At 32.9% G+C, this 27,772-nt stretch overlaps 1 protein-coding gene, 1 long non-coding RNA gene and 1 pseudogene across 4 annotated transcripts; 1 reads left to right on the forward strand and 2 right to left on the reverse strand.

The window, feature by feature from the left end:
* Positions 1-6,079: 6,079 nt before the first annotated feature.
* On the reverse strand, positions 6,080-7,360 carry LOC105779951 (uncharacterized). Its single transcript, XR_001129156.2, has 2 exons — positions 6,724-7,360; positions 6,080-6,611 (listed from the first exon to the last, which is right to left on the reverse strand). It is a non-coding gene; the product is annotated as an uncharacterized LOC105779951 (long non-coding RNA).
* On the forward strand, positions 7,259-16,751 carry LOC105796785 (uncharacterized protein At2g29880-like). 3 transcript variants are annotated; one of them, XR_008195301.1, is made up of 5 exons: positions 7,259-7,406; positions 7,987-8,028; positions 12,632-12,731; positions 15,601-15,972; positions 16,048-16,751. XR_008195301.1 is itself a non-coding variant. In XM_052629580.1 (4 exons), the coding sequence occupies exons 3-4, from the start codon at positions 15,781-15,783 to the stop codon at positions 16,486-16,488; spliced, it is 633 nt and encodes a 210-aa protein (XP_052485540.1). In that variant the 5' UTR covers positions 11,021-11,328; positions 12,632-12,731; positions 15,601-15,780; the 3' UTR covers positions 16,489-16,751. The 3 variants fall into 3 exon arrangements, 1 of the variants encoding a protein (XP_052485540.1); XM_052629580.1 differs by lacking the exons at positions 7,259-7,406; positions 7,987-8,028 and adding an exon at positions 11,021-11,328; XR_008195302.1 differs by lacking the exons at positions 15,601-15,972; positions 16,048-16,751 and having other exon boundaries at positions 12,632-12,888.
* A 2,190-nt stretch (positions 16,752-18,941) lies between these two features.
* On the reverse strand, positions 18,942-21,381 carry LOC105779949 (probable protein phosphatase 2C 30; annotated as a pseudogene).
* Positions 21,382-27,772: the final 6,391 nt, after the last annotated feature.

Raw genomic sequence — 27,772 nt, forward strand, 5'->3', positions numbered from 1 at the left:
ATCCTCGAGGTTAGGACATGAGCACGACTAACAAAGGAGTACTCGAACATATTTACGAAGTATCACGACTAACAAAGGAGTACTCGGACATATTTACGGACTATGGCATGGGACGTTGATTTCAGATTTTGGATAATTTTGCATGATTTGGTTTCAAAACAATTATTGAAAATGGTTTATCAAATCGGTAAAAACTGAAATTTTCAACATTATTACAATTTCAACCCAATGATTTTATTTCAAATTCAAGAATACATTTTTGCAAAACTCAAATCTATTTACTCAATTATTTAGTTTTTATGAAATGTATCAAATAACTATTTTTATATCAATAATATGATTTTTGTCAATTTTCCGCTACGACATTTTCAAATTAAGATGTTTTCTGGACTTTCCAAAGCTATTTTGTTTCTGATAATATTCTTTCAAGAAAGTTCAAAGAGATTATTTTAGATTTTCTCAAAACAAATCAACATGCTGTTTTGAAATGAAAGAGATGACAGTTTTTAAATAAAATAGTTAAACGTTCTTCGTGCCATCATCATGGCTAATGTAATTATATTAAGATTCGGTCACAGCATCTAAGTCAGATTTAGAGAGTTACAGGTTTTGTCGCTAGAGGATTTGTTTGTTTCTTTTTTACTTCAATGACGACGAACCGAAAGGGGACTGAGATTAATCGTCAAATACAACTTCTGTTGAAGTGGGAAGGTCGACTGATGAGAGGCGGGGATGGAAGAACTTGCAGGCCGTTTCGTCTTTCTGCAAATTGGGGATGGGGGTTTCTTTACTGCTTGAAAATTTGTTTGTTTTTTCAGCTGTGTTTGTGATTGCATTTTATTTTCTTAGGTTTTCTGTTTTGATTCTTCAATAAAAGGTCCTTTTAAGGCACTGACCCCTATATCCAATCAGATTGCGATGTAACGACCACCTTTTTATTATACCATCAGTAGAATTTACTTTTTAAAAATATTTATATTTTTCAATTTTAAAATTATTATAGAATTGCAAACCAAGACCCTCTTATCCTATAGCATGGACACATAGGTTAGGTACTATTTAATAATTTTGTAATTTATGAAATTTAAGAATTTTAACCTATATATATTTCGTTTCAAAGTATTGTACTATTGTTATTTTTTATATTAAATATTTCTGAAAAGAAATTATTATTTTAAAAATATTATAAGTAATTTTTTTGGTTTAATACGTTAAAAAGTAAAAGAATGGAGGCCTTTGGTGAAATATATCCTGAAACGAAATGCTAAGATCTTGAACCCTTACTATAACGTAAAATCTAAATAGTGATTACTTATTCAGATCAACCCGTTGTTGTATAAAAATTACACATCAAAATGTAAAAAAAAAACATAATAAATATCAAGTGCGCATATATGTAAGCAAACATCGGCCCTTATATTCAAAGAAATACAACTCTTCTATAGTACTTGATCTTTGGAGTCTTCCATGAACAAATCAAGTAAAATAATCCGAAAGCATTGACATTGGTTAAAGCCCAAGCAAAAAAACATTCCCAACTAACTAATCAATAATCTTTAAATTTTAGTCGTTTTATTAACAAAGTCAGACAAAGATTAGAAAAGATATAATATATAATATTTGATGTAAATCAATGGATCTAAATAAGAAAAACTTCAAGAGAGGTCTTGCTAACACAAATGAAAGGTTTTCTTTTTGCATAAATTTGGCATATCAAAATTGGTTTGTCTAAGCTAACAATTTATATTACCAGATATTTACAATCAAAATTGATATTATTAGTAAAAGTAAATGAATTTAATATTTATGGAAAGAATGAAACGTAAAGTTTTGGAAGATGAAAAGGAAAATAAACTAAAGAAAAAGGGGTTATGAAATAAGTGCTGATAGAGTTAAAAAATATTTTGCTTATGAAAAGCTCAAGAAAATAATAAAATATAAAAATTTAATAAATATACCATGATTAACTCCAATGACTCTATCTAGAGTCGAAAATATATAATAAGAATAAAAAAGAAAAATGAAGATGTAAAAAAATAAATTGAGTTTTAGCTCGATTGGCATGAGTATTGTTGTCAATATAGGAGAACATGGATTCGAGTGCGCTGAAGTGCATTATTCTCCTACTTATGAGTTGGGAGAGACCATGCCTAATTTTAGGTATTATGTAAAAAAGAAAAGATATAATAAAAGAGAAAAAAATTACTTTTGATGAAAAAATATTAAAAAAATTGATAGGTTTTAAATTGATACAATTTTATTTTCACTTTAATTTTTTTTCAAAACTATATTCTTTAAATTTTTAAAATTTTAAACAAATAAATATTACCTGAATTAAAACAAATAAAAAATCAAAAGTAGAAATAATTAATTACCTTCTGTTAGAATATTTAAATTGTCCTTAACTTTTAATACCTAAATTACCCCTACTCCTAACTTCTAATACTTAAACTACCTCTATTTACTCCTAATGACTTCAAAAGAATTGGTTTTATATAATATATATAGATTATTTAATATTAATATTTTATATATTTAATTAAAATTAAATAATAATTTATATTAATTGGGTTCAAACTCAATTATAAATTTAAAATTGGTGCTAATTCAAACTCAATTATAAATTTAAAATTGGTGCTAATTCAAACTCAATAGTAAAATTAATATTAGTGCTATTTAAAAAATTCTACTTTATTAGCACGTATCTTTCGGCTTCTCTAGCACGCTTGCGTTTAAGGTTTTTTTTAGTTTTATTTTTTGGGTTTTCTTTTTTAAGGTTAATGGCGACAGGTTTTGCTAGTGGTGCGATTGATCTGTTTGTGATTAGGGTATTCCATTATGGATGGTAAGTTGGTGAGTTTATCATTGGAGGATGGGGAGGATGATGTTATCTTGGTGAGCAAAGATCTTGGATCTCAATTGGCGGTGAACGACTATAGTTTCGTTAGTTATTTCCTAACATCTAGTATTGTTCACTTTCTGGAGATGAAAAGTACTATGGCCAAAGTGTGGCACCCAGTTCGAGGGGTTTAGATCTCGAATATAGGGGATAAAAAGTTTCTTTTCAGGTTTTTTCATAAGATAGATCTGGAACGGGTTTTTTTTGGAGCGCCTTGGACTTTCAACAATCTTTTAGTGTTTCATCAGTTGGAGAAAGGGGAAGATCCAACGAAGGTCCCTTTAATTTTTGTTAACTTTTGGGTTCAAGTTCACGAGCTACCAGTGAGGTGTTTCTCCATGACGATTGCAAGGCAATTGGGGGATTTTATAGGAAAATTTTTGGAGTATGACTTGACAAGCATAAATAGGGGAGTGAGGAATCTTTTTCGTAACATAGTCCAATTGGATGTTAGGAAGCTTCTGAAGAGAAAAAAAAAGACTTATGTTTGATTTCGAAAATTATACTTATGTGAGTTTTAAATATGAGAGACTAACTTTGTTTTGTTTCTATTGTGTCCAACTTGGTCATAATGATTCTTTCTGTCATATTCGAATGTCAAAAAGGGAGGAGTTGGTTGATATGGGTTGGGATCTTTCTCTTAGAGCACCATCAAAACGTGCTGCTGTGATGAGTAGTGTTTGGCTAGTGGAGGAAGAGGTTTGGAAGGGGAATGAGAGTAATAATAAACAGTCAAATTTAGGGAATGGAAGTAGGTATGGTGATCAAAGGGAACTTAAAATGTTTTTGGACTTGATACCCGTTTTGGAGGCAAAATGATATGGACTATGATGGGGAAGACACTGATTGACAGTGGACAAGGCAAGAAAAGGCCTTGTTAGGAGATCGGGAATTATGAATTTTCTGGAGTGGAAAACTCAATTGTAGTAAGAAAGGAAAGACCAATAGGGAGAACCCATATTTTATCGATGGCTACCAAGTGGCAAGTCAACCGGTCGCAATGAAACTTTTATGTTGGAATGTTCGTGGGTTGGGGAGTCCACGGGCTATGAGGAGAATTCAACATTTGCTGAAAATATATAATCTCTAAATAATCTTCTTTATGGAGACAAAGCTTAATAATAAAAGAATAAAGTATTTTCAAAAGAGGTGTGGTTTCTTATATGATATTGAGGTTTCAACTAAGGGATCTAGATGATGGTTAAGTCTGACTTGGCGAGGGGACATTAAGGTTGCTCTCAAAAGTTATTCAGTTCATCATATTGACGTGGAAGTTCAAGAGTTAGAATATAACAGACATTGAAGATTTACTAGGTTTTATGGGGCTCCTTATACTAGTGGAAGAGTTCATGCTTGGAGTGTTCTAAAAACTTTGGGTTGTTCGCAGAATCTTCCATGGATGGTGTGTGGCGACTTTAACGAAATTATGTATTCTTTTGAGAAAAAAGGAGGATTATCGAGGGATGAGAGACGAATGGAGTTATTTCGAGAGGTTCTAAAGGAATGTCAATTGGTGGATGTAGGATATTCTGGACTATGGTTTACTTGAGAGAGGGGGAATTTGCCAAAAAAGAACATAAGAGAACGGTTGAATAGGGGTATGGCAAATGATGGGATGATGACTTTATTTCCTAATATGAGGGTTCTACATCTCCCATATTCGTATTATGATCATTGTCCTCTCTTTGTTCTTATGGAGTAAGAGGAGTTGAATAATAAGTCGAAAAGACTCCAATTTGAACCTTGGTGGGTAATAGAGGAATCATTTGAAGAGGTCAAGAGTTTATGGGCAAAAGGTTTTGGAGATGCATGGAGTAAGTTGGAGCAAGTGAAGGAAGGTTTAGTAGAGTAGGGTGAATCAAAAGGAAGAGGGTTGGGATTAAGAGAGAATTGACGAATAAAATAGTCTTGAATAACTAATTGATACGAAAATCCAATTAAATTTAGAAATTGACAAAGATGAAATTTTCTGGAAGTAGAGCGCTAAAGCTAATTGTTTAAGACTGGGTGATAAGAACATGATATTCTTTTCATAATTTTGCTTCACAACATCGAAGAGCAAACATAATTGGGGGATTACAGTGTGAGGATGGAAGAATGATTGCAGAGGTAATTGAGATGGAAGAAGTTGCTCGTTTTTATTTCCAAGAGCTTTTCACGACAAATGGAATAGGGGATACAAATCATATTTTAAAGGGAGTCAAAAGGTGTATTTTGGATGAATCCAATTTAGTGTTGATGAAACGTTATATTGTTGATGAAATAGTGGTTGCGTTGAAAGGGATGGAGCCAACAAAAGCCTCAGGCAATGACAATTTTTTGGCTCTATTTAAAGGCGCTAAATGAAGGTATGACATTGGATTTATCCTCGTTGTTTTAATCTCGAAAGTCCCACATACAATGCATCTAAAAAACTTTCAACCTATTAGTTTATTACGGTGATTTACAAGTTGATAGCAAAAGTAATAGTTAATAGGTTTCAAAGAGTGCTTGATGATTGCATTGATAGTGCTCAAAGTACCTTTGTGCTTGGGAGATTGATTTATGATAATGTACTCCCAGCATATGAGGTTTTACATTCTTTTAAACAAAAATGAGTTGGTAAAAAGGGATTTATGGAACTAAAGCTAGATATGATCCAAACATATGATAAAGTGGAGTAGGGCATTCTTTGAGTTATGATGGAGAGGATGGGGTTTTCTTTTGCCATGAATAGATCTGATTATGCGATGTATATCCTCAGTTTAGTATTCGATGATCATTAATGAGCAGGTAGGTAAGGCTTTTAAATTAAGCAGAGGGATACGACAAGGGGACCCTTTGAGCCCCTTTCTTTTCTTGATTTGTAGTGAAGGACTCCCTGTCTTAATGAAATTGGCTTTGAGTGAAGGTCGGTTAAAAAAAACCAAGGTAAGTCGAAAGGGACCACAAATCTCTCATTTGCTTTTTACTGACGATTGTGTCTTGTTTGGTGAAGCAAATGAGAAAGGAGGTTGGGTTTTAAAGGAGGTCCTTAAGGAATATGAAAGATGCCAGGTCAATGTATCAATTATGATATGTCCACGGTTTTCTTTAGCACGAACATTAGCGACAGTGAGAAGCTATCGATTTCGAGAACCTTATGTGTAAGGGTTTCAAATGACCAAGAAAGGTATTTGAGACTTCCAAATGTAGCGGGACGATAAAAGTGACTAGCTTTTCAGATTTTAAAAGATAGGGTCAAGTAGAAGATTGATAATTAGAGCACTCACTTTGTGTCTCAAGAGGGAAGGAGGTGTTTATCAAAGCTATTTTACAAGCCATTCCGACTTATTCTATGATGTGTTTTTTGTTGTCGAAATTGCTTTGTAGAGATTTGGAAAACATTATTGCTAAATTTTGGTGGCAAAAAAGTCACGGTAAAAGGGGTGGAGACTGCCAAACAAAAATTACATTATGGAAAATTTCCTGGAATTTTCTACCAACCCTATCTAACCTACAACACAGAAGGCTTCGGGTCAATACAATCTATCGACGGTGCGAAAGAGGGGTGGAGACTACAGGCCACGTGTTTAGAGAGTGCCCTGTTTCAATTGAAGCATGGTAACACTTAAATCTTGAGTAGGTTACCTCGGAAGTAAATCTGGAAATTTGGGATTGGTTACTTGGGTGTTTCGTAAAGCCTCGAGCTACCAGTGCCACCTATTTTGTTGTGCGACATGGATTATCTGGACTGAAAGAAATATGAAAATCAACGAACGGAGAAGCATTTCAGGCAGAGGAATAGCCGAGCTGACTGTTAAATGTATCAGGGATTTTGAAGAGTTGGGGGTGAGAAAACTTACAAAATAGATTCTATGTGTGACTTGGAGACCTCCGGAGTCTGGATTTTTTCGCATTAACTTCGACACGGCCTATAATCATGAAATGTTCCGATCAACATCGAGAATGGTTGCTCGTAATGACAGAGGCGAGGTTCTGGCCTCGCAAGCAACTTTAGAAGAGGCGACTGCATCCCATTTTGCTGCTGAGGCTTGTGCATGCACTCAGGCAGTGAGATTGAGGATCCAAATGGGAGCGAGGAAGGTTGAAATAGAAGGAGATGCGTTAGTAATTATCAAGAAATGTCAGTCTAACAATGAGGATAAATCAGAAATCGGGGCTTACATCAGAGATATCAAGCAATTAGCAACAAATTTTCAAACCATTCGGTTCAAGTATACTCAGAGATCATCGAATCAGATGACACATTTCATCGCAACAGAGTGCTTAAAGCGCGGAGAAGAAATGTACTTGGAAAGACTGATACCTCTTTATGCAGTGGATTCTCTATGCCCTAGCAGACAAAGAGAGAGGGAGCCTGACTGAGGGATGGGGAGGAGCAAAACCGATGGAGAGGATGCTGCGAATTGGGATTTTGTCTTTGGAAGCATCGAGTAGTCGCCTCGGGGTACTGGAACCGTCAAGTAAATGAATGTTTTATTTTTACGAAAATGCAGATGGTTGCCAGCTTCAAGAATCATGACTGGTAACATTTCTAGAATGGTCTATTAGTTTTTTACTTTTGCTTGTTGGTCCTGTTTTTCGGCCTTTGCTTTAAGAATTGGTTTTGTTTTATTGTTTTCTTTGATTTTGGTTTCATTAATAAAAGGTCCAGTCTGATTTATTTCAAAAAAAATATTAGTGTTGCTTATTAATTGGGTTAGAATTCAGTTTTAAAATTAACATAAATCATTTTTTTATAAATTGGAAGATGAGATTACTTGATGTTGAACTCAAATTTTCATGCCTCACAATATATATGAAATTTAGAAAAGTTGGAAACCATCATAATATTCACACCTTCAACCTTATCATTTCAATAGAAATAATTTTTAATTTTTATGTTAAACTTTTTATGATTTTGCTGTATAATTATTTTTTATTCAAATTAATACTAAGAGGGCGTTTGGTTGAGGGGAATGCATGCGTATTCCTCCTATGCATGGTTCTGCCATCGGTTCTTGTTCATCGTTTCTTTTATTTTCTCCATTTTATCAAGAACGGAAAACTGATTTCCAGAGGTATTTTCACTGTTCCCTTAAAATTGATTTCCCTTTTCTTTCCAGAGGTATTTTAGCAGCTCGCACTCTTCCCGATTTATTTTACAGGTTAGTTTTCCTTTGGCTCAAATCGGTAATATTTGTTTCTGTTCTCCTATACTTTGGGCTTTTCTTTGGCTGTTTGTATTGCATGTTTGATTGAAAAAATTGTTCAATCCTTAAGCTAAATAGTTTTATGGGTTGCGTGTTATGTTCTGCTTACATCTCTTAAGCTGTGATGAAATCCATTTTATGGATTGCTTGTCTGTGATAAACTAAAGTTTTATGGGTTGCTTGTTATGTTTTGCTCCTGATTGTTGTTACGTAATGGCATAATCAGTGGTTCTGTTTCTAATTTAGCGTGATTAAGGATGCTCAGGTTATTTTGTGTTAACTTTGTTGCAACTATGCTGATTACAGTTGAAGCATTTGAAGCATTGAAGCATTTGAAATGGCATAATCAGTGGTTATTTTGTGGTAACTTTGTTGCAACTATCCTAAATACATCTATTGAAGCATTTGAAATGCCCTGAATTTAGGCGATAAAGTGAAATTTAGAACGTGATTCTGAAGTATAAGTGGAATGCATTTTCTGATTGTGATTAGTTTTCAGTTATTTAACTGCATACCAATATATTTAAAAAGCCATGAAAGGAGATCATATTTACACTTACTAACAGAGTAGAGAGGAGTGAGATCAAACCAGGAGATCATATTTACACTTACAGAGCTGTTTTCACCTACTCCCATAATGGTAGCCCCTCTTTCCCTTCCATTCCCCCTTTTTCCGAATTATGCTTCCCTTCTTCTTCTTTTTTTCTTGTTTATTACAGAGAATTGAAGAAAAAAAAAACTTGAAATATTTTTGCATTGTGATTGTGCTCTTATCTCGTTTTCTGGGTTTGCCTTGTTTTTTATATGTATTTTGTTCCACCGTTTTGTTTGTTTGATTGCCCCCGATTTACTTTTGATGTACTGGTTAGTAGATAAACTGCTACAAGTTCTAGTGTCCAAAAGTAATCAACATTTAGTCAAACATGGAATTATACAGTCTCTAAGGATTAAAGAGGCTGTTCTTCACAGAATCTCACTACTTGCATCTTGGTTGAATTGCCTGTAATTTGGCTCCTTTCCATCCGATTTATCTATGCATTCCTTGCTAAACGCAAAATGGTAGTCAATTTCCTTTGTAGTTGGCATAGTTGAAGTACTTTTTGCCATATATGACATTGAGCTAATATGGCTTATAGTATACCATTTAAGGAATAAGAAAGATCAATGTATGTCCCTGGTGGAATAAAAATTTTAAGTTACCTTATTTTAAGAAAAAAACTGTTGTAAGGCTACCTTTGCTTCTACCTGTGTAAGGAGTTTCGTAGAGGTTCATGTGTCAGTTTCGTAGATGGTTCCGAATGGCTTGTGATTTCAATATATAGATGAGTTGATGTTTCCGAATATTATCTACTCTCTGCCTCTGCACTCACTCTGCTATATTTGATTTTCCGTTTTTTATCCTATTGCTTGTTACTCTCTTTGATCTAATTTTTTAAATGGTATCGGTTTACAGACATAGTGGAATGCTATCGTGTATGACATTTCTTTTACTATTATTAACATTTCTTTTATACTATTTTCTTTTATACTATTTTATACTATTTTCTTTTATGCCATCGTGAAATTTGTTAACATTTCTTTTATACTATTTTCTTTTAAATGAGTTCCTTGAGCTAGTTTAATAAGCATGAAAGTCATACTGTTTTTTTGATAGTGTGCTGTTTTTTAAGGATAATTGAATTATATTTAACAAGTTAGGATACTGTTTTAATCGAGATTATGTGATATTGCTATACATCTACATTAGTAAACTGTTTGATAAGCATGAAAGTGAAACTGTTAGCATATGATTGATTGGGATTGATCAATTTTAAGAGCTGATTTCTACTGAGAAAATGCGCAACAACTGTTTTGAGTAGCTTGTTTGTTTCATTTCTTGTTCGATTATTTGTTTAGGTGGTTGTAATAGTTAGCAAATCAGTTTTGAGTGACTATTGTAATGGTTAGTGCAAAACAGTATATTTTTATTATTTATTATTTTAACTATTATTTTTCAATTATTATTCAAGATTTAATTTAATTATTATGGATCGGTTTTATGCATTTGTTTTTCAATTTACTAAATAATGCATTTGTTTATTTTTGTAATTCAAGTACAGTTTGGATATTTTTATTTTTAATTATCCAATTTTTAAATAATGCAGCATTGGTTAAAATAAAATATTTAAATTCATAAAACTAATTAAATTATATATTTAATTAAAATAATTAAATTATATATTTAATTATTAAATACTGTTTAATAATTACAAAGTCTTCATTTTAATTAACAAAATATTGTTTTAATTAACTTTAATGAATATTAATAATAAATATGGAAACAACAAAATTTGAAATAAATCTAAAATTACATTAAATTTTAATTTGATGTAAAATGTGATTTCAAAATTATATTTTTTCTGCAATTGTATAAATATAAATTTATTTTTACATATACCTACAAATTTTACATATACCAACAATTAATTTGTTCGAATTATACATATACCTACAAATTTTAATTAATTGCAATGAATATTAATAATAAATATGGAAACAACAAAATTTGAAATAAATCTAAAATTACATTAAATTTTAATTTGATGTAGAATGTGATTATGACATAGTTTGTTTTTTTTTGTTGCAATTGTATAAATATAAATTTATTTTAATTCAATTTATTAAAATGGAATTTTAATTTTAGCTCAATTATGCATATACCAACAATTAATTTTAGCTCAATTATACATATACCTACAAATTTTAATTTTGAAAGACGAAGAATTTATACAAATTGCTATAGACTATTTGTATTGTGTTCACCTCACAAATTTATGCAAAATGTATTTAAATATATTTTCTTTCTTTATTTTTTGGGTGATTGATAAAGAAATGAAATTAAAGTTGCAAAGATAATTTTAAGTTCTATTTTTTGCTTCGTAAAGATTCTAAGGGTGCGTTTGTTTGCTGTAAAATGGTTTCCGGAAAACATTTTACACCATTTCCAGTGTTTGTTTGGGGGAAAATGTAATCCTTTAGTAAAACATTTTCCAAAACACGGTAAAATCAAACCCATTCCTCCGGAAAATGTCTTACGGCTTCAAAATTGGTAAGACATTTTCCATTCTTCTCTAAGCAGACATTTTCCATTCTCTTCTAAGCAGCAGACATTTTTCATTCCTCAAAGCTTCCGCCTTTCCTCCTCATCTCTGCCTCGCCATCTCTGTCTCTCAACTCCATCTTCCTTCTCCATCTCTCTGCTTCATAGATCTGTCGGTGAGTCACCCAAAAGCTTCAAGTTTTTATGAAATTGGTGGTTTTTGCTGGATTTTCCAGAAATTGGAAAAAGGATGAAAACTCATCCTCTTCTTCCCTACACCACTCGACCCCCACTTCTTCACTAAAGGGAAGCTTTCCCTTTTAATTTTCTTGCTATTTTCACTATAAAAATCTCAACATTTCTACCTTTAAAGCTTCAGTTAGTAGATGCGATTGACCCGATTCATTTATTAAGTACATGATTATAAATCTTGCTTATTTTTGCTGAATTACAATGATATCGGTATTTCTGCAACCGGCTTCTTTTGTTTCTTCCTTTTGATTTCTGAGTTTTTGATCCACTGCCTTGAGAGAGTGAATCTTTTTTCTGAAGGGATGCTATGGGTTCATTTAAAAATGCATGAAAAAGGCACCGATGAAATACCAGTAAATTCTTGGTGACAGTTTATATTACTAGGATTTGGATTTTGTGTTTCTAGTGTTTGCCCTTTTTTTGAGTGGAATTGTTATAGCTTTGATTCCAATTTTAGAGACCAGATAAGAAGAGAAATGGAGAGAAAAATAAGAATTTTGGTATTTTTCTTTCATGAGAAGTTGTGAATACACTTGATAAACAAAGGCATGTTTTAGCTCTTCTCTCAATTATAATAGCTTTTACCTTTAACGCTTCCTTATACCATCTTGCTTCGTTGTTTCCTTCTTGCCTACTAGTTTCACGACACTCTTCTTGATTTCCACTAAAGCAAAAGATGGTCAAGCAACCAATATGTTTACATACAGAGAAAAAGAAAATCAGAATTTCTCCATTTCAATTACCTCCCTTCTACAAACTCGAATCACAATCGATTAGGGACCCCGCCGATGAATATCCGACTCGGGTGGTTCTGGACCGCTGGAGCTTCCTTCACCACCCATGTCTTTCACCTTCTTTCGCCTGCTTGTCTTTGAGTCTTTTGTGGTTGTCTCGGTTGTTTGGCTTGCATATAGGATAGTAATCGTGTACTTAATAAGCATGTAGCAGATTAGTAGCGTCCCATGTGGAGATTTTAGCTTCACCAGTGGTGCACTAAATAATCCTTTTTTTTCATGGAGACAGTAGATTCTTTTATGTTAAGCATACTAGCAAATAGTGTATTCCATTGCAATTCCTCCTAGGCTCCTGCTAATGAATGATATGGATGTTTGAGTTATGCTAATTGAATTTCAAATGCAGTTTATCCTGAGGTGCTTAATGTTTGAGAATGGATGTTAAGCAATATTATTTGTTTAGTTATTTCAAGGATATCATACTTTTTTGCAGGGCTATTGAGCACCCAACTTTTTCAGCACTTACAAGACCATTGTGTGATCTGTATTCACTTATTCCTCCTCTTCTAGTTGTAACGCATAAGAAACTCAGGGTATGTAGATGTTTTTGTAGTTTATGATATTCTGAATGCCATGGGTCTTATTTACTGGAATAAATTGTTAATGCTTTTAGTCCTTTGCATTATAATTGATTCCATGGTTTAGTTTTAGCATTGAGTTAATGGATTAAAAGGAAGTATTGAGGTGATTCTCCTTTGCAGTTTAACATGGGGAATGATGTGTTGTCTTTTGGTGATTTGAATGTTTATGGAAGTTGAGTTCTTCTAGTAATGAGTTTGAGAGCTTTAATGGAGGTAATAAAGGGAAAGTCATTGGTTTTATGGTGTTGAAGATTGGGGTGAAACGGTGGCATTGATCCCTTGCCTTCGATTATGGATTAGGCTCGGGAGTTGCAATGGGCAAGCACTAGGTTTAAAGGCAATTAGGATTTTATTGATGTGCATGTATAAGTTTTTAGCTAATGTCCTGTTCATCATTTTTTTGCAGATAAAATTTATGCTAATCTATAAGAGACTTTATGCTTGAGATTTTGGACTCGTTTTCATATGCCAATTGTTTGTGAAATGAGTTGGTAACATGTGAACATGTTTAAGAGCATGTAGGAGACCATTAGCATATCTTGAAATTCTATTTGTTTGAGTTACTCCATCAACAAATTTTATGCGTCTTTCACCCAAATCCTCAAATTTGCACCTAATAATATATTGATTTTAAATGAATTCCATTCAAATTTCCCATTCAAATTCTTGATTAAATATATAATGAGAGATTAATTAATTAATTAATTATATGGGAAAGATAACCTAATAATATATAACAAAATCTTGCACCAATCAAACTCATGATTCAACACATTAGTTACAATTCTTTCACAATTTCCTACAAGAAAACTCATTTTCATGCTTTCATTTTAAGTGGTACTTTCAAAAATTTATATATGTAAAACAATTTATTAATATATATTAATATATGTAAAACAACTTTTCCGGAAAATATTTTCGTGAAATCGCCAAACAAGAGAAAATATTTTACACAGATTTACCAAACACCAGAAAATATTTTCCAGTAAATCATTTTACAGAAAAGTAAAACATTTTCCAGAAATCGTTTTACGGAAAACATTTTACTGCCAAACAAACAGACCCTAAATTTGTATTGTTTATTTTTATTTGCTAGTGTGTTATTGCAACTTCAATTCTTTGATAGTGTGTTCTAATTTTAATATCTTGCAGTAATTGCTCGTCTGTCTTTAATTGCACAAAGTGTGAGGCGTAAAAGAATTGGTATTGCATTGACAATATGGTTGCAAATCTGTAGAATTGCGATTTGGTTCTTACTTACATTGGGTGCCAGCCTTAGCCTACATACTTATAGACAAAGGATTAGGTCCTATATTTTAGATTTTTATGAAAAACGGGATTATGTGAAAAGGCTTGTATATGCTAGTGACGAGACCTGTATTGAACAAGTTAGGATGAATAGAACTGCCTTTTTTAAACTATGTGAGATGTTACAAACGTTAAGGGGATTGAAGTCGTCAAGAAACATGCTTGTTGATGAGCAAGTGGCAATGTTTTTACATATCATTTCCTATCACCTAAAAAATCGAGTTATCAAGCATCACTTTAATAGGTCCGGGGAAACTGTTAGCAAATCATTTCATAGTGTTTTAAATGTTGTCATACGCTTACAAGATGTGTTATTTAAAAAGGCAGAGCCAATTACAGCTAATTCTTCTGACACAAGGTGGAAATGGTTTAAGGTATTGGACTGAGTTTTATATATAGCTTGTACATAATTTAGTTGATTTAGATTTAAATTTAGTATTCTAACTTAAGGTTTTATATCATGTGATATAGAATTGCTTAGGTGCTCTTGATGGAACCCACATCAAGATTAGGGTTCCAACAGTTGATAAACCTAGATATCGAACGTGAAGATGTGACATAGCAACAAATATGCTAGGTGTTTGTACACCTGATATGCAATTTGTTTATGTTCTTCCTGGTTGGGAAGGTTTTGTTGCTGATGGACGGGTTCTTCGAGATGCCATTAGTAGAAGACATGGACTAAAAGTTCCTCATGGTAAAGTGGATAGTTAGAGGACTTTGAATTATTCATTAAGATCAAATTTTTTTTCGGGAATTAATCATTTTAAAGAAAGTTTTTTTTATAGGTTGTTGTTATCTAGTTGATGTTGGATACACAAATTGCGAGGGATTTCTTGAACCTTTTAGAGGACAACGATATCATTTGAATGAGTGGCGTCAGGGTTATCAGCCAAGTAGTTCGCAAGAATTTTTTAATATGAAACATGCCTCAGCACGTAATGTTATTGAAAGATGCTTTGGGTTATTAAAACTTAGATGGGGAATACTTAGGAGTCCATCATTCTATCCTGTAAGGGTGCACAATAGAGTCATTATTGCATGTTGTTTGCTCCATAGTTTTATTCGAACCCATATGAGTATTGATCCTATTGAAGCGGAGGTGGGAGAAGGATTACCTAGTAATGTGGTAGATGACGATGAACCGAATACCGTAAATATTCATCCATCGGATGCATGGGCTACTTGGAGGATGGAACTAGCCAACCAAATGTTCGATGAATGGCAAGCATCTAGAAATTAGTTAGGTTTAGGGACAAAATGAGTTTGAGTTAATTTGTTTTTGTTATTTTATGTATCTAGTTTGTGAAACTTTAGTGGTGTTTGAATTGTTTTTTGTATTGTACTAAACTTGTTGAATTATAATTTAATTTCTTTTCATTCATCATAAGTTATAATTTTATACAGTGTTGAGCTTTTGATTCATGATATTGAACTTAATTTTAATTTTATAAAGTGTTCACCTTTTGATTCATGATATTAAACTTAATTTTAATTTGTTTTTTTTCTTAAGATAATTATGTCAGGTGTTTCAGAATCAAATGTTTCTTCCCAAGCTTCTCGAGGAACCAAAAGGAAATGGGTTCCAGAAGAAGATGTAGCATTGGTTTCCTGCATGGTGGACTTGCACAATGTTGGAACCTTTAATGCTGATACAGGGTTCAAAGCCGGTTATTTAAACGAGTAGGAAAAAATGTTAGAAAAGGCTTTACCCAATGCAATGTTGAAGGCTAAACCTAATATAGAATCGAGGATTAGGTTACTAAAAAGGGATTGGTCAATCGTGTATGACATGCTTAATGGCCAAAACAATAGCGGTTTTGGTTGGGACGAGCATAGGCAGCTCGTTGTTGCTGAAGATGCGGTTTGGAACTCTTATTTAAATGTAAGAATTATTTCAAGTCTTTATTATCTTATTTATTCTCAACTTATAACTAATATGATTTCCTCATTTTTATAGAGTCATAAAGAAGCCGGTCAATTTAGACATCGTAGTTTCCCTTACTACGACCAACTTACTGCCATCTACGCACGAGATCGAGCGACTGGTAAAGATGCTCAAACAACCGCTGATGTTATTGAAAAAATAAATGTTCAGGATGTATCTACTACATATATTAATGAAGAAAGAAACGAATTCTATGACTGCGAAGCTAATGTCTCTTTGGATGACATGGATGTTTCTGCTACAGAGCCACAACTAGATAGAAACCAAGGGGGTTCCTCATCTTCAAAGAAGAAAAAGAAGAATTCTGATGCAAGTGATAATATTTCTTCTTCATTTCATGATGCTGCCACTTTATTGGCGGAAAACATGCGGGCCATTGGCGAACAAATTAGTAGGAGTATTGTCGCCGATGTGGTAGTTCAACAGAAGTCAGAAGAATTCCAGATCATCTAAGAAAAAGCTACAAATTTATATTCAACCTTATGTGAAATAGAAGGCTTAACTGTGGATGAGCAGTATCGAGCTTTGAGTAAAATTCCAGATCATCCAACTCAAATGCTCGTTTTCTTTAGTTTACCTTCTGATGTGCGGTTGGAATGGGTTAGAAGATTTATTGCTGACCATTAAAAATCATGGTTCTGTTGATGATATTTTCGTAACTTTTTCTGTTTGTAATATTTGGGATGGTATGTCACTATAATGTTCAAACTTTTTGATCTTGTAAAACTATATAACATATGGATTATGATGTAGAATTTCATTTTCATCTAACCTTTTGTTATATGAAAATTATGTTTATGCAAAATATAATTCTCAAGTTATTTATTACTGCTAATAATTTTTTATTGTAGAATAATTAAATTATTTGTTTCACTAATGATATTTTAGCACATTAAATATGTATTGCAGTTTAAAAATAATAAAGTAGATTATAAAATATATTTAATAATAATTATTTTAAATTATATTTTATAGTATTATATATTATGATTTTAGTAAATTCATATAAGAATATTTAATATTAAGAATTTTATTAAATTATATATTTTAATTAAAATATATTTAATAAGAATTATTTTAAATTATATTTTATAGTATTATATATTATGATTTTAGTAAATTCATATAAGAAAAATTATTATTAAGAATTTTATTAAATTATATATTTTAATTAAAATATATTTAATAATAATTATTTTAAATTATATTTTATAGTATTATATATTATGATTTTAGTAAATTCACATAAGAATATTTATTATTAAGAATTTTATTAAATTATATATTTAATAATAATTATTTTAAATTATATTTTATAGTATTGTATATTATGATTTTAGTAAATTCACATAAGAATATTTAATATTAAGAATTTTATTAAATTATATATTTTAATTAAAATATATTTAATAATAATTATTTTAAATTATATTTTATAGTATTATATATCATGATTTTAGTAAATTCATATAAGAAAAATTATTATTAAGAATTTTATTAAATTATATATTTTAATTAAAATATATTTAATAATAATTATTTTAAATTATATTTTATAGTATTATATATTATGATTTTAGTAAATTCACACAAGAATATTTATTATTAAGAATTTTATTAAATTATATATTTTAATTAAAATATATTTAATAATAATTATTTTAAATTATATTTTATAGTATTATATATTATGATTTTAGTAAATTCATGTAAGAATATTTAATATTTAATATTTAATATTTAATATGATTAAATTATTAATCATTTACCAAAAAAAATTAAATAACAATAACAATAATCATTTACATAAAAAAAATTTTTGTTAAGGGTATTCTAGTCATTTTAATTTTTTCCCTTATGCTATTACAACTTCATTCCATTCAACCAAACACAAGAATACTATTACAGTTCTATTCCATTCCATTCAACCAAACAAAAAGATTACCTATTACGCCTCTATTCTATTACACCTCTATTCCATTACAGCGAACCAAACGTGCTCTAAGTTTTATTTTACGTGGAACCCTTTTTCTAATTGAGTTCTCTTTAAAACATTATTGGGTTGACTTTAGATTTATCAAATTATATAATTGTAAAGCAGCCCCAGCTTTAGTTACTAAATAATCCCAAAAGTGTAGATAAATAAAAAGAAAAGAAAAAAAAGGTAATAGGAAATTATACTTTCTGCTTCAGTACGAGTGATGTTTGACCAAAACTTAGGAGAATCAAAACTCAATTTTATAATTTATTCAATTGAACGGTAATTAAATTCAGAATCAATTGAAGTATTGGTTCTAAGAATAAATCAATTTAAACTAGTTGAATTGGTTAAAAAACCAATTGAATCAGAATTTTTTAAAATTTTAATATTTTTAATTAAATTGATTAGACAAATCAAACCGACAAATTAATAATTTGATCAGTTCAGCTATCAATTTGAATTAAAAACATTACGACTTACATCAAACCCAAATATTTAAATGTGACTCTTAATAAACAAGTTAAAGGTATGACATGCAACCAGTATTTGGATTCAAATATAAATATTTAAAGAAAAATTGAAGATAGGAGTGATGAGAACCGCATTTGATATTGGAAGAGGTATAACCACTAACAAGTAGTTCCTTATTATATTTACAACTAAAATAAATAACATAATTTTAACCAATGAGTCAATATCCTATATCTTAAAGTTTTTATCACAAATTTAATTAAAAATCTTAAAACATTGATATTTCACCAGAGGGAAAAAGAGAGATATAAGCGAAAATTAAAAGAACCATATCTTACTCATGTATTTCTATATATTATGATCACATTTAAGATTTTTATGAATTTTGAAATGCTGGTATGTTTTGGTTGTTGAAACATTCAACCCATGATGACAAGAAGAGAACCAAAAAAGGTGAGACAACATGAATACTTTTAAATAACATCATTATTAAAAAATAACCATCATTTGAGCCACCCTACATCCATATTAATGGAAAAGAGCCAAGCCAGCTGCTAAACTTGACCCACCCAAAAATGGCGTACAACAAAAGCAGGTTAATGTCAACTTGTAGGGTTGACCACAAGTGCTCCACTTTTGTCTTCAATAGCTGTCATCAGATCAGAGGGTGAAAATGATCCTTAATCAGTTAAACTACTCAAGGATCCTTAATCAGTTAAACTACTCGAGGATCCTTAATCAGTCATTCTTCTGATAAAAGGCAAAATTGCAGACTGCCGCCCCAATTTCATTCATCTGGTAAGGCAAAACCACAAAAAGTCGTCCCGATTTCACGGTGGTGGGAATCCATTGGACCTCAAATACAAGCAGCTCGAGATCATGAGCAAACATATTGGCACGGGGAAATGATCAGTTTGATGAAAATGTCAAAACTATTAACCCCGCCAACATTGCAGCTACAGGCTGCGGCTCATTACCATATCCAATGGCCATTTTCTGAAGGATAATGGATGCAGCAAATTTTGCAAGTCCCCGTGGCCCAAGTGATCTTCAAGCTCAACAGCTGCAAGTTTTAAAATTCAGATTCAAAGACTTGCAGGTGGAGCAAAAGTTTTCTCGGATCGCGCCTAAACAATTATCATCCTAAACAGGTCTAGAAACTAATCGTTCTAGTTGAATTATCATCACACTGATGTCACCAAATGAGCCTCTCCATGACGATAGCTCAGCAAGTTTTTTGCAAGCAGAAAACGGCTCAGGCTTATCAATATCTACGCAGAAAAGCCGAACTAAATTGACAGCCTCTTGATTAGTAACCTAAGGATCAGGGAAAAAAAGAAGTTCAATTTGCCATCATAATAACTCGAAACGGATGATCGAAGGAAGTTCAAAAGCAACTATATCAACAACTTGGGTAAAAAATATAAACCTTGTTCCAAAGATCATCTGAGGCCAGGATCTAAAACTCACACTCCGGCTGAATCTTTAACGATTTCGTCTCCGGTTCTGCAATTACCCATTGTTTAAGATGTTTATTTCCGATTGCTCTAGAAACAGCAAGAGAATCTTGAATTCTCCAAACACCATGGCAAAAATCAACATAACCACCCTACAAATTAAACGTCAAAACACAAATTTTAATCTCAATATTATCAATTTTGTCTTTAAACTCTTCATTATATTGGATTGCAACAAAAAATAATGCACACCAAGAGAAATAATCGATTACCAAAGCTTCAATTCTAGCTCTCTCATCTTGCCTTGAAACATGGTGATCAGAAGTCAAGGCCTCTGCGACACCGTTTCGGCTCAAAACAGCACGGCAATCACCGGGATTTGATACAACAAGATCACCTTTGTGAATCATTGCAGTAACACAACAGGTACTACCACCCACATCTTCCTTGAGAAAATCCATGTCCGTGGTTAAGTATGCCTCTTTAATGGCTTCTTCAATTGCATCTCCACATCTTTTCGATACCTCCGCCATTGCGACCTTCAGCTGCCTTAGAACCCCCATGCCCATCAAAAACACCAAAGAAAGCCTGCAAAACATCAAAGCCTTCAATTTTTTTTTTAAAATCATCAAGACCCGCACCACCGTATTTTCCGCTTTGACCCAAAGGGTGTCACGATTTTGTTTACAAATGCATCTCGTAAATATGAATTTAAGGATACGTATAATCACGAATCCTAAGAAATTCTTGATGTGGGACTTGGAGCATTAGCCTTACATTAATTTTTTTAAAGGAATATATATTTAAAATTTTCTATTCATTTAAGGAATAAGAATTAAAGCAGAAGAATCGATTAAAAGCAGAAAATATAAGGAAATAATACCTGTTTAGAATCTCCTTTAAGATCAATAGAGACAGAGTAACGGTCTTCGATTTTACCTCTTCTCCCTCTCTTACAATAAACAGAATATCCTTCGCCATCAACCTGAACCTCCTCCTCTCCTCTGGGCGTCACCGCCGCAAACCCCAGCTTAACCGCCACCGGAGTCGGTTTCTCTATCTTAGGTGGCTTCTTCCTCTTGGGCACCGAAGGCGGCGCCGCGGCATCGGTTCCCAAAGAAAACTGTGGCGGCTTCCGGATGCAAAGGGACCACGGAGATTTCAACGATGATGATGATGATGGAGACTGCGGTGTCATAACGGAGGTGGATGAAAGTGGAGGAGGTGAACTCGGAGAGGATAACGGAAGGGATGACGGAGACTTGGGCGAATGAGAACCGCTGATGTGAGGAGATGAAGGGAAAGATGAGCCATCCGGTTTGTAGAAAATTGGAGAGGAGGGGACAGTGAGAGACCAAGGCATTTTTTCCCTTCCTCTTTTTTTGCTTCTTGGTTGTTTAACGAAAATGGGGAGAAAACGTTAAAAAGAAAGCTAAGGCAACTGAAATGAAATTATATATAGATGCGAAAACGCATTGAGATTTTTAGAGCTTGAATTTTGGGGTTCGCGCCCTACAAGAGTGGACTCCTACGGCTCGCGCTTGAGCTTTTTGATGGCTCATTTTTCTTGAGCTAGTGGACGCTCAATTTTCTTAAGGTGAGTTTGGATAGACAGTGCATTTATTTATGTTTAGTGTAAAGATAGCAGTGGCGGTGAGATTAGATATTGTAGCGTGAGACAAAAAGTAAGTTAAACGCACCGCACCCAATCGCCCATCTAAACCCACCCTTAGAGTCCATGGTTTCTTGCTTTCTCTATACTTAATTCAAAGAGTATTTATTAAAGCTACATTGAGATTCAGGAAGATTATGAACATTGATTGCATTAGATCACAATGTTTTTGGTGGTTAATACATAAAGATAATTTTTAAAAATCAATTGATTAAATGAGGTTTATTTGACATACTTAAATTGGTTTGATTTATGACATATAAGAAGAAAGTGAAGCATTTAAAAGGAAAAATAGTGTTGTCATGGTAAATATGGAAATTAATGTTAGAAGATTTGTAATTTTATAAAATTCCATTTTGTAATTTTATAAGATTTAATTTTATAATCTTAGAAGATTGTGTAGATCCCTTAAGAATCTCAATTGTAGATAGACTTTAATTTCAACCATTAATGTAAAGCAAACTGTACTGTTGGATCTAGGACAGCTCAACTATAAATAGAGGCATTCTCCCCCATTTATAATCTCATTGTATCATCATTTATAGTAATTGAATACTATATTTTTGGTGTCTTAAAGAATTTTTATCAAGAATTCTCATTTAGCGAGAGTTAGGTGGATTTGAAACAAAAAAATCACCTAAAGCCACACGGATTGCAAAACTAAAGTTCTAGCCCTATGATAGTTGGTATCAAAGTTAGTGTTCGAAGGTGTCGATTGAGATGGAGAAAGAATGAGAAAAATAGAATCTCCTAATGGAGATTTGTGGGAAGATTAGGAAAAATAGCAGATCGAGGGATATGTTGTCGGGTTTGGAAGGTCGGGTCACTAATCTCAAGGAATCCATGGATGGTGTGAAGGAAACACTCGAGGGATATGCACCATTGAGTTAGACTTGATGAGAGAGCAACTTAGGGACTACGTGGCAGATGTTGGATCTAGTGCCCTAAGTGTAGTATATTCGTTTGTATACTTGTAATTTTTTAACAGATTGATTTAATAAAATTATTCATGAACTACATTAATACCCTTTGTATATTGTCATCAATAGTTTTTGCATTCAAAGCAAAATGGAATCAAATATTAGTTCACTGATTGTCTAATGTTTAACTAATACTAAGTGATATTACATGGTTGAATCATAATATGAAAAGACAACTTATAGTAGTAGATGAACCTAAACATGTCCTTAGTTTAATGAGAAATGAGCAAATCGATTGAAAGACTAATATGCCATCATCAAGTCTAATTGGGGAGATGTTTTGTCTTAAGCATTAGAGTGAATAACTCCTAAAGATATAGACATAGATATGACTGACAAGATTGAAAGTACATTAGAAAAGACCTAAGAAGAATATATCATGAATTCATTTATGGATTTATTCACTTATAACGTTCATAGTGTGACATACTCAAATCCTGAGGGGATGACGAACTATATATGCATGACTCGTACACTTTGACGTAAGTAAAAGCTTGAGTACGAATAGATAAGGAACCGTAAGCTAGTGCGTTGGGTGCACGACTTTTGTAGTATGTAGCATCATTTACAACAGTGGAATTCATAGCCCAAGACATGGGTAAATGGTATCCTTTCACTGGAATTACATGGTTGATGAAAAGTAAACGTGGCCACGAGTTGTTCGTCTTTGTGATGAATGACTTGATTACTATTTGATAGCAATTGACTTTTTATTAAGGAATATGTAGTGGTTACCATGAGATAAGATAGGATCATATTAGGGGAGGGATTTATCCCAAAGAGATTAATGATATCCTATAAGGGTAATACACTTATGACAAGGCCATTGGACGAGTATTGATCGAGTAGCTTTCGTAATGACATGTAATTGGGGAGAGCTCAGTCACGATACCATAGTGGAATGACTTTGTGATGAAATGAGTTTATAATTAACAGGCGGAAAGCTAGAACTTAACTATAAATCATTTGAACCCTAGTCACATATGTCCAATCGATCCCTCCATAGCTCGTTGAAACCGGAAATGAATTGCACGTAGAATCAAATGAATAAAAATGAATACACATGATAAAGTTAGAGAAATGAGTTACATAAATAATGAATGCGATACTCACTAAGTATGGAAATGACCTAAGAATTAATTTAAGGTTTTTGAATTATTATTTAAATAAATAATTGAAGTTTGAAAATGGAATTAAATTTATTGATCATTGGGAATCCGTTGAATGTAGAAATTAAATATATTTTCACATGTATTCTTTTACGGTAAAATTACCATGACTTTAATGGAATTAGAATTGAGTTGAGAATATTATTTAATTAAAAAATTAATTAATTTAATAAATAATATTTATTTTGGGAAGTAGAAAAAACATGTATTGTGTTAGATTAAATTATAAAGTGTTGGGTTAAAAGTCTAAGAAGCAAATATAATTGAATCTGATATATGAGAGGCCCAAAACCCCTCATAATAAGCATGAGGGGCAACTAATCCTAGTTTAATTAACTAGGGTTAGTCACATCTCTCTCCTAATTTAACTAGGGGATTGTTTTTTCTATTAAATAAGTATTATTTGTATTCTATTAATTCAACTAGGGTTCCTCTATCTCTCCCTATAAATAGATAGTACTGGTAGGACTAAAAACACAATAAGTTATTTACAACTTTGAGATATTGTTGTTCTACTCGAAAATTGTCAGAATTATTTCTAAGTATAAATTCTATTTTTCGGGAATAACAATTCTATCAATTTTTATAAGAGAAAGATTTACATTCCTACTAAAAGTAAGAAAATTATTTTTGAATTTGTGTTTGATTTGTAATTGTTCAAACCCACAGTCGAAGCGATTTGTGGTACGAGAATAGCGGAGAAAGTCATTCGGTTGAAAGTTGGAAACGTCAAGGATCTATCTTGCTCAAAGCACATATACCTTTCAAAAAAAGTTTATTGCTATAAATATCCCAAAGCAACTCGATTTTCAAAATTTTATTTTTCTACTTTGCAAAAAAACCATTTTCGAACCATATTTTTTCCAACAGTGAATGCTCTTAGTTCTAAGTGAGATTCGATGAGAGAAACCCTTAATGCCACTATGGATGATTAGACCGAGAAGTTGACTAAGAAAAATGATCCTCTTGAAGCTATGGTTGTGGCTTTGAGGAGGAAACTGAGACCATGATGTCAAAAATTTAGGAGTTCGAGGGGCAACTCATTATGAGCGGAGTTGTTGTGGGAAAAGGGATGTTGGCTTCGATTCCTAAGCAATTGAAAATTGATGTCCCCAAGCTGAAAGAGTTTAAGGGGATGAGGTTCATAAGGGATGTTGATAATTTTAGTTGGGGGGATGAAATAATAATTCTATGCAATGATCATTGAGGATAATGCCACTAAGGTAAACACTGCTCAAATTTATTTTACTAATGTCGCTTTGTTATGGTGGCATGGTAGGTCCACAAATGAAATTTGGTTGGAGTTCCAAAATGAATTTAGGATGCAGTTTCAACCACAATATGCTGAGGAGGAGGCTCGATCTAAGTTACGCCAGCTTACAAAACAAGCCATTGCTTGGGTATGTTTGGGAGTTCACTGAGTTGTTACTCCAAATCCTTGATCTGAGTAAGAATGAGGCATTCTACTAGTTCAAGGATGGGTTGAAGCCTTGGACGAAGTAAAAGTTGTGTTGACTAGGGGTCAAAGAGCTTACCAAATCTATGGCCAAGGTAGAATCCTTTGTCGAGCTTGGTCTGAGGAAAGATAAGTTCGAATTTTCCAAGCCCAAAGAGATGGGCAATGGTAGGGGAGACCATGAGAAAGAACAAGATAGAAATGAAAACAGTCACAATTGTAAGAATGGTGGCAATGGGAAACCACCTAATGGATAGAGGAAACCCAACAACCATATGAGGGACAAAGAGAATGAAAAGAAGTCGATACAGTGCTTCTTATGTAGTGGGCTGCATAGGGTGCAGGACTGCCTACAGTGATCAAAGCTATTCGCAATCAGTAAAGAAGACAAAGTGGAGTCTGATGAGGAAAATGTATTAAGGCTTTGATCAATGATACTCAATTTTGGTAAAACAAAGAGGGATTGCAGGCCAACAAAGGAGTGCTCTTATTGATATGGGGGCATCAAACTTGTTTCATTGGAGAAAGCTACGGGTAAACTTGGTCTCTCAATTAGCAAAACAACTAAGAGGATCAAGACTGTGAATTCCAAAAAGGTCCCAACCATGGGAGTAGCATAAGGAGTTGAGCTACAAATCAGTGAGTAGAAAGGCAAGGAAGATTTCGAGCTAATTCATTAGATGATTACAACTTCGTTCTTGGCTTGAATTTTCTTGATTGGATTAATACTCTGTTGGTTCCTTTTACTCTGTTGGTTCCTTTTACTGATTGCATTTGTATCTTGGATATTCGTCAACGATAATGCATTGTGCCAGTGAGTTGTGATGAGAAAGGTGGAATCTCTGTATTGTTGACAATCCAACTAGTCGAGGATGTTCATTGTGAAAGAGCATTAACTCGGTAAATTAGAGTGCTAAGAACACCCCTTTAGAAATGCTAAAGGTGCGACAAACAGATATGAAACCTGCTGAGTTACTAGTGGGGTTACCACCTATGAGAGAGAGAATCAGAATTTGGGGGAAAAATAGTGATGCAAACTAGGAAATTGAAAAGAGTAAAGGCTACACGTGAGGAACATCTGAACACTTTCCTAGTGTTTTTCATTTTAACTTACCATTGGCTTAGCAAGGACACATGGGCTGTTTCAAAGTTCTAAAGTGAGTAAGCCGAGGGGTTTACAAACCAGAGTTGGCGGGAAAATTCAATGTTAACCAACATTCAATATGGGCATGTTGAGCCCTATTTGTGCAGATCAAGAGGATCTCAATCGAGGCAAGTCACAAAGTGGGCAAGTAAGAGCTATGGGCTCTGACAAGCGAGATGTACCAATGAGAGAAATTGTTCGAGTTAGGCAATGACAAAATCCAATGAAAATGTTTTGAGGGGCAGAATTACTCGATAGAGAGACTAGTTGGGAAATATCCAAGGCATTGAGAAAGTTTTGAGGTGAGTCAAACCAATGTCCTTCCAATGATGGAACGAAGGCATTGCGAGAATGGGTAGGGGAGAATTTCACAGGTCATGGATCAAAGCCCATGACTAATGCAGAAAGAACGCCCTATGAAGATCAATTGATTAAATGAGACTCATTTGATCCACTTGAATTGGCCCAATTCATGGAACATGTGGAGAACCAATCTATTTGAAGCCTTGGTGGCCAGGTAAAGCAATTAAAGAAAATTTGGGTTGGCATGGTAAATATGGATAGATGCATTCTCCCTCATTTGTAATCATTCCATTTGTAATCATCCTATTTTATCGTCATTTATAGTAATTGAATACTATTGAGAGCATTTACTCAAACACATAACGAGCATTGGTTTCTTGTGGCTTTTCTTTTCTTTCGTTGTTATTTTCTCTTTGAGTTGCTTCTGCTTTATTTTTGGTGTCTTAGAGAATTTTTATCAAGAATTCTCACATTGTGAGAGTTAGGTTTGTCGAAACCAACTTTTATTTTTTGAAAAAACAAAAATTAGTTGTCGATGAAAATTTGGAGTCGCCACCAAACTTTTATTAAGGTGTGATTGGGTCACCTAAAAACGACTTTGGTCTACGAATTTTTAAAAAAATGGGTTCGGGATTCGGTTACGTATGAAGAAGGATTAGCACCCTCATAACACCCAAAAATTGGTACCTAGTTAATTAATTAATATCTTAATGTCGAAAATTTGAAAATATATAATCCTTAGCAAAAACTTAAAAACGTTATGTATTAAGACCCTTATCATTTCAGAGAAAGAAAATGTCACACCCAATGCGTTAGGGCACGACATTCTAATTTCCTCAAAAATGAATTAGGCCAGAATACTCGTGTAATAAAAATTTAAAAGAATATCCATTTATTCAAGATTTAAGAAATCGCGGCCCAATACGTTAGGGCACAATTCCTCCAAAATCCTAAACTTGGAATATTTCCTTTATTATTTTTTAGAAAAAAATCTTTATTTCGAGAAATCAATGCGTCACATCCAATACGTTAGGACACAACGTGTTAAATTCCCAATAATGAGTACTTATTTTTGATTAAAGAGAAATGCTCAATTGTTAGATT

This window comes from Gossypium raimondii, chromosome 4, assembly GCF_025698545.1.
Source record: "Gossypium raimondii isolate GPD5lz chromosome 4, ASM2569854v1, whole genome shotgun sequence".
Taxonomy (NCBI): Eukaryota; Viridiplantae; Streptophyta; class Magnoliopsida; order Malvales; family Malvaceae; genus Gossypium; species Gossypium raimondii.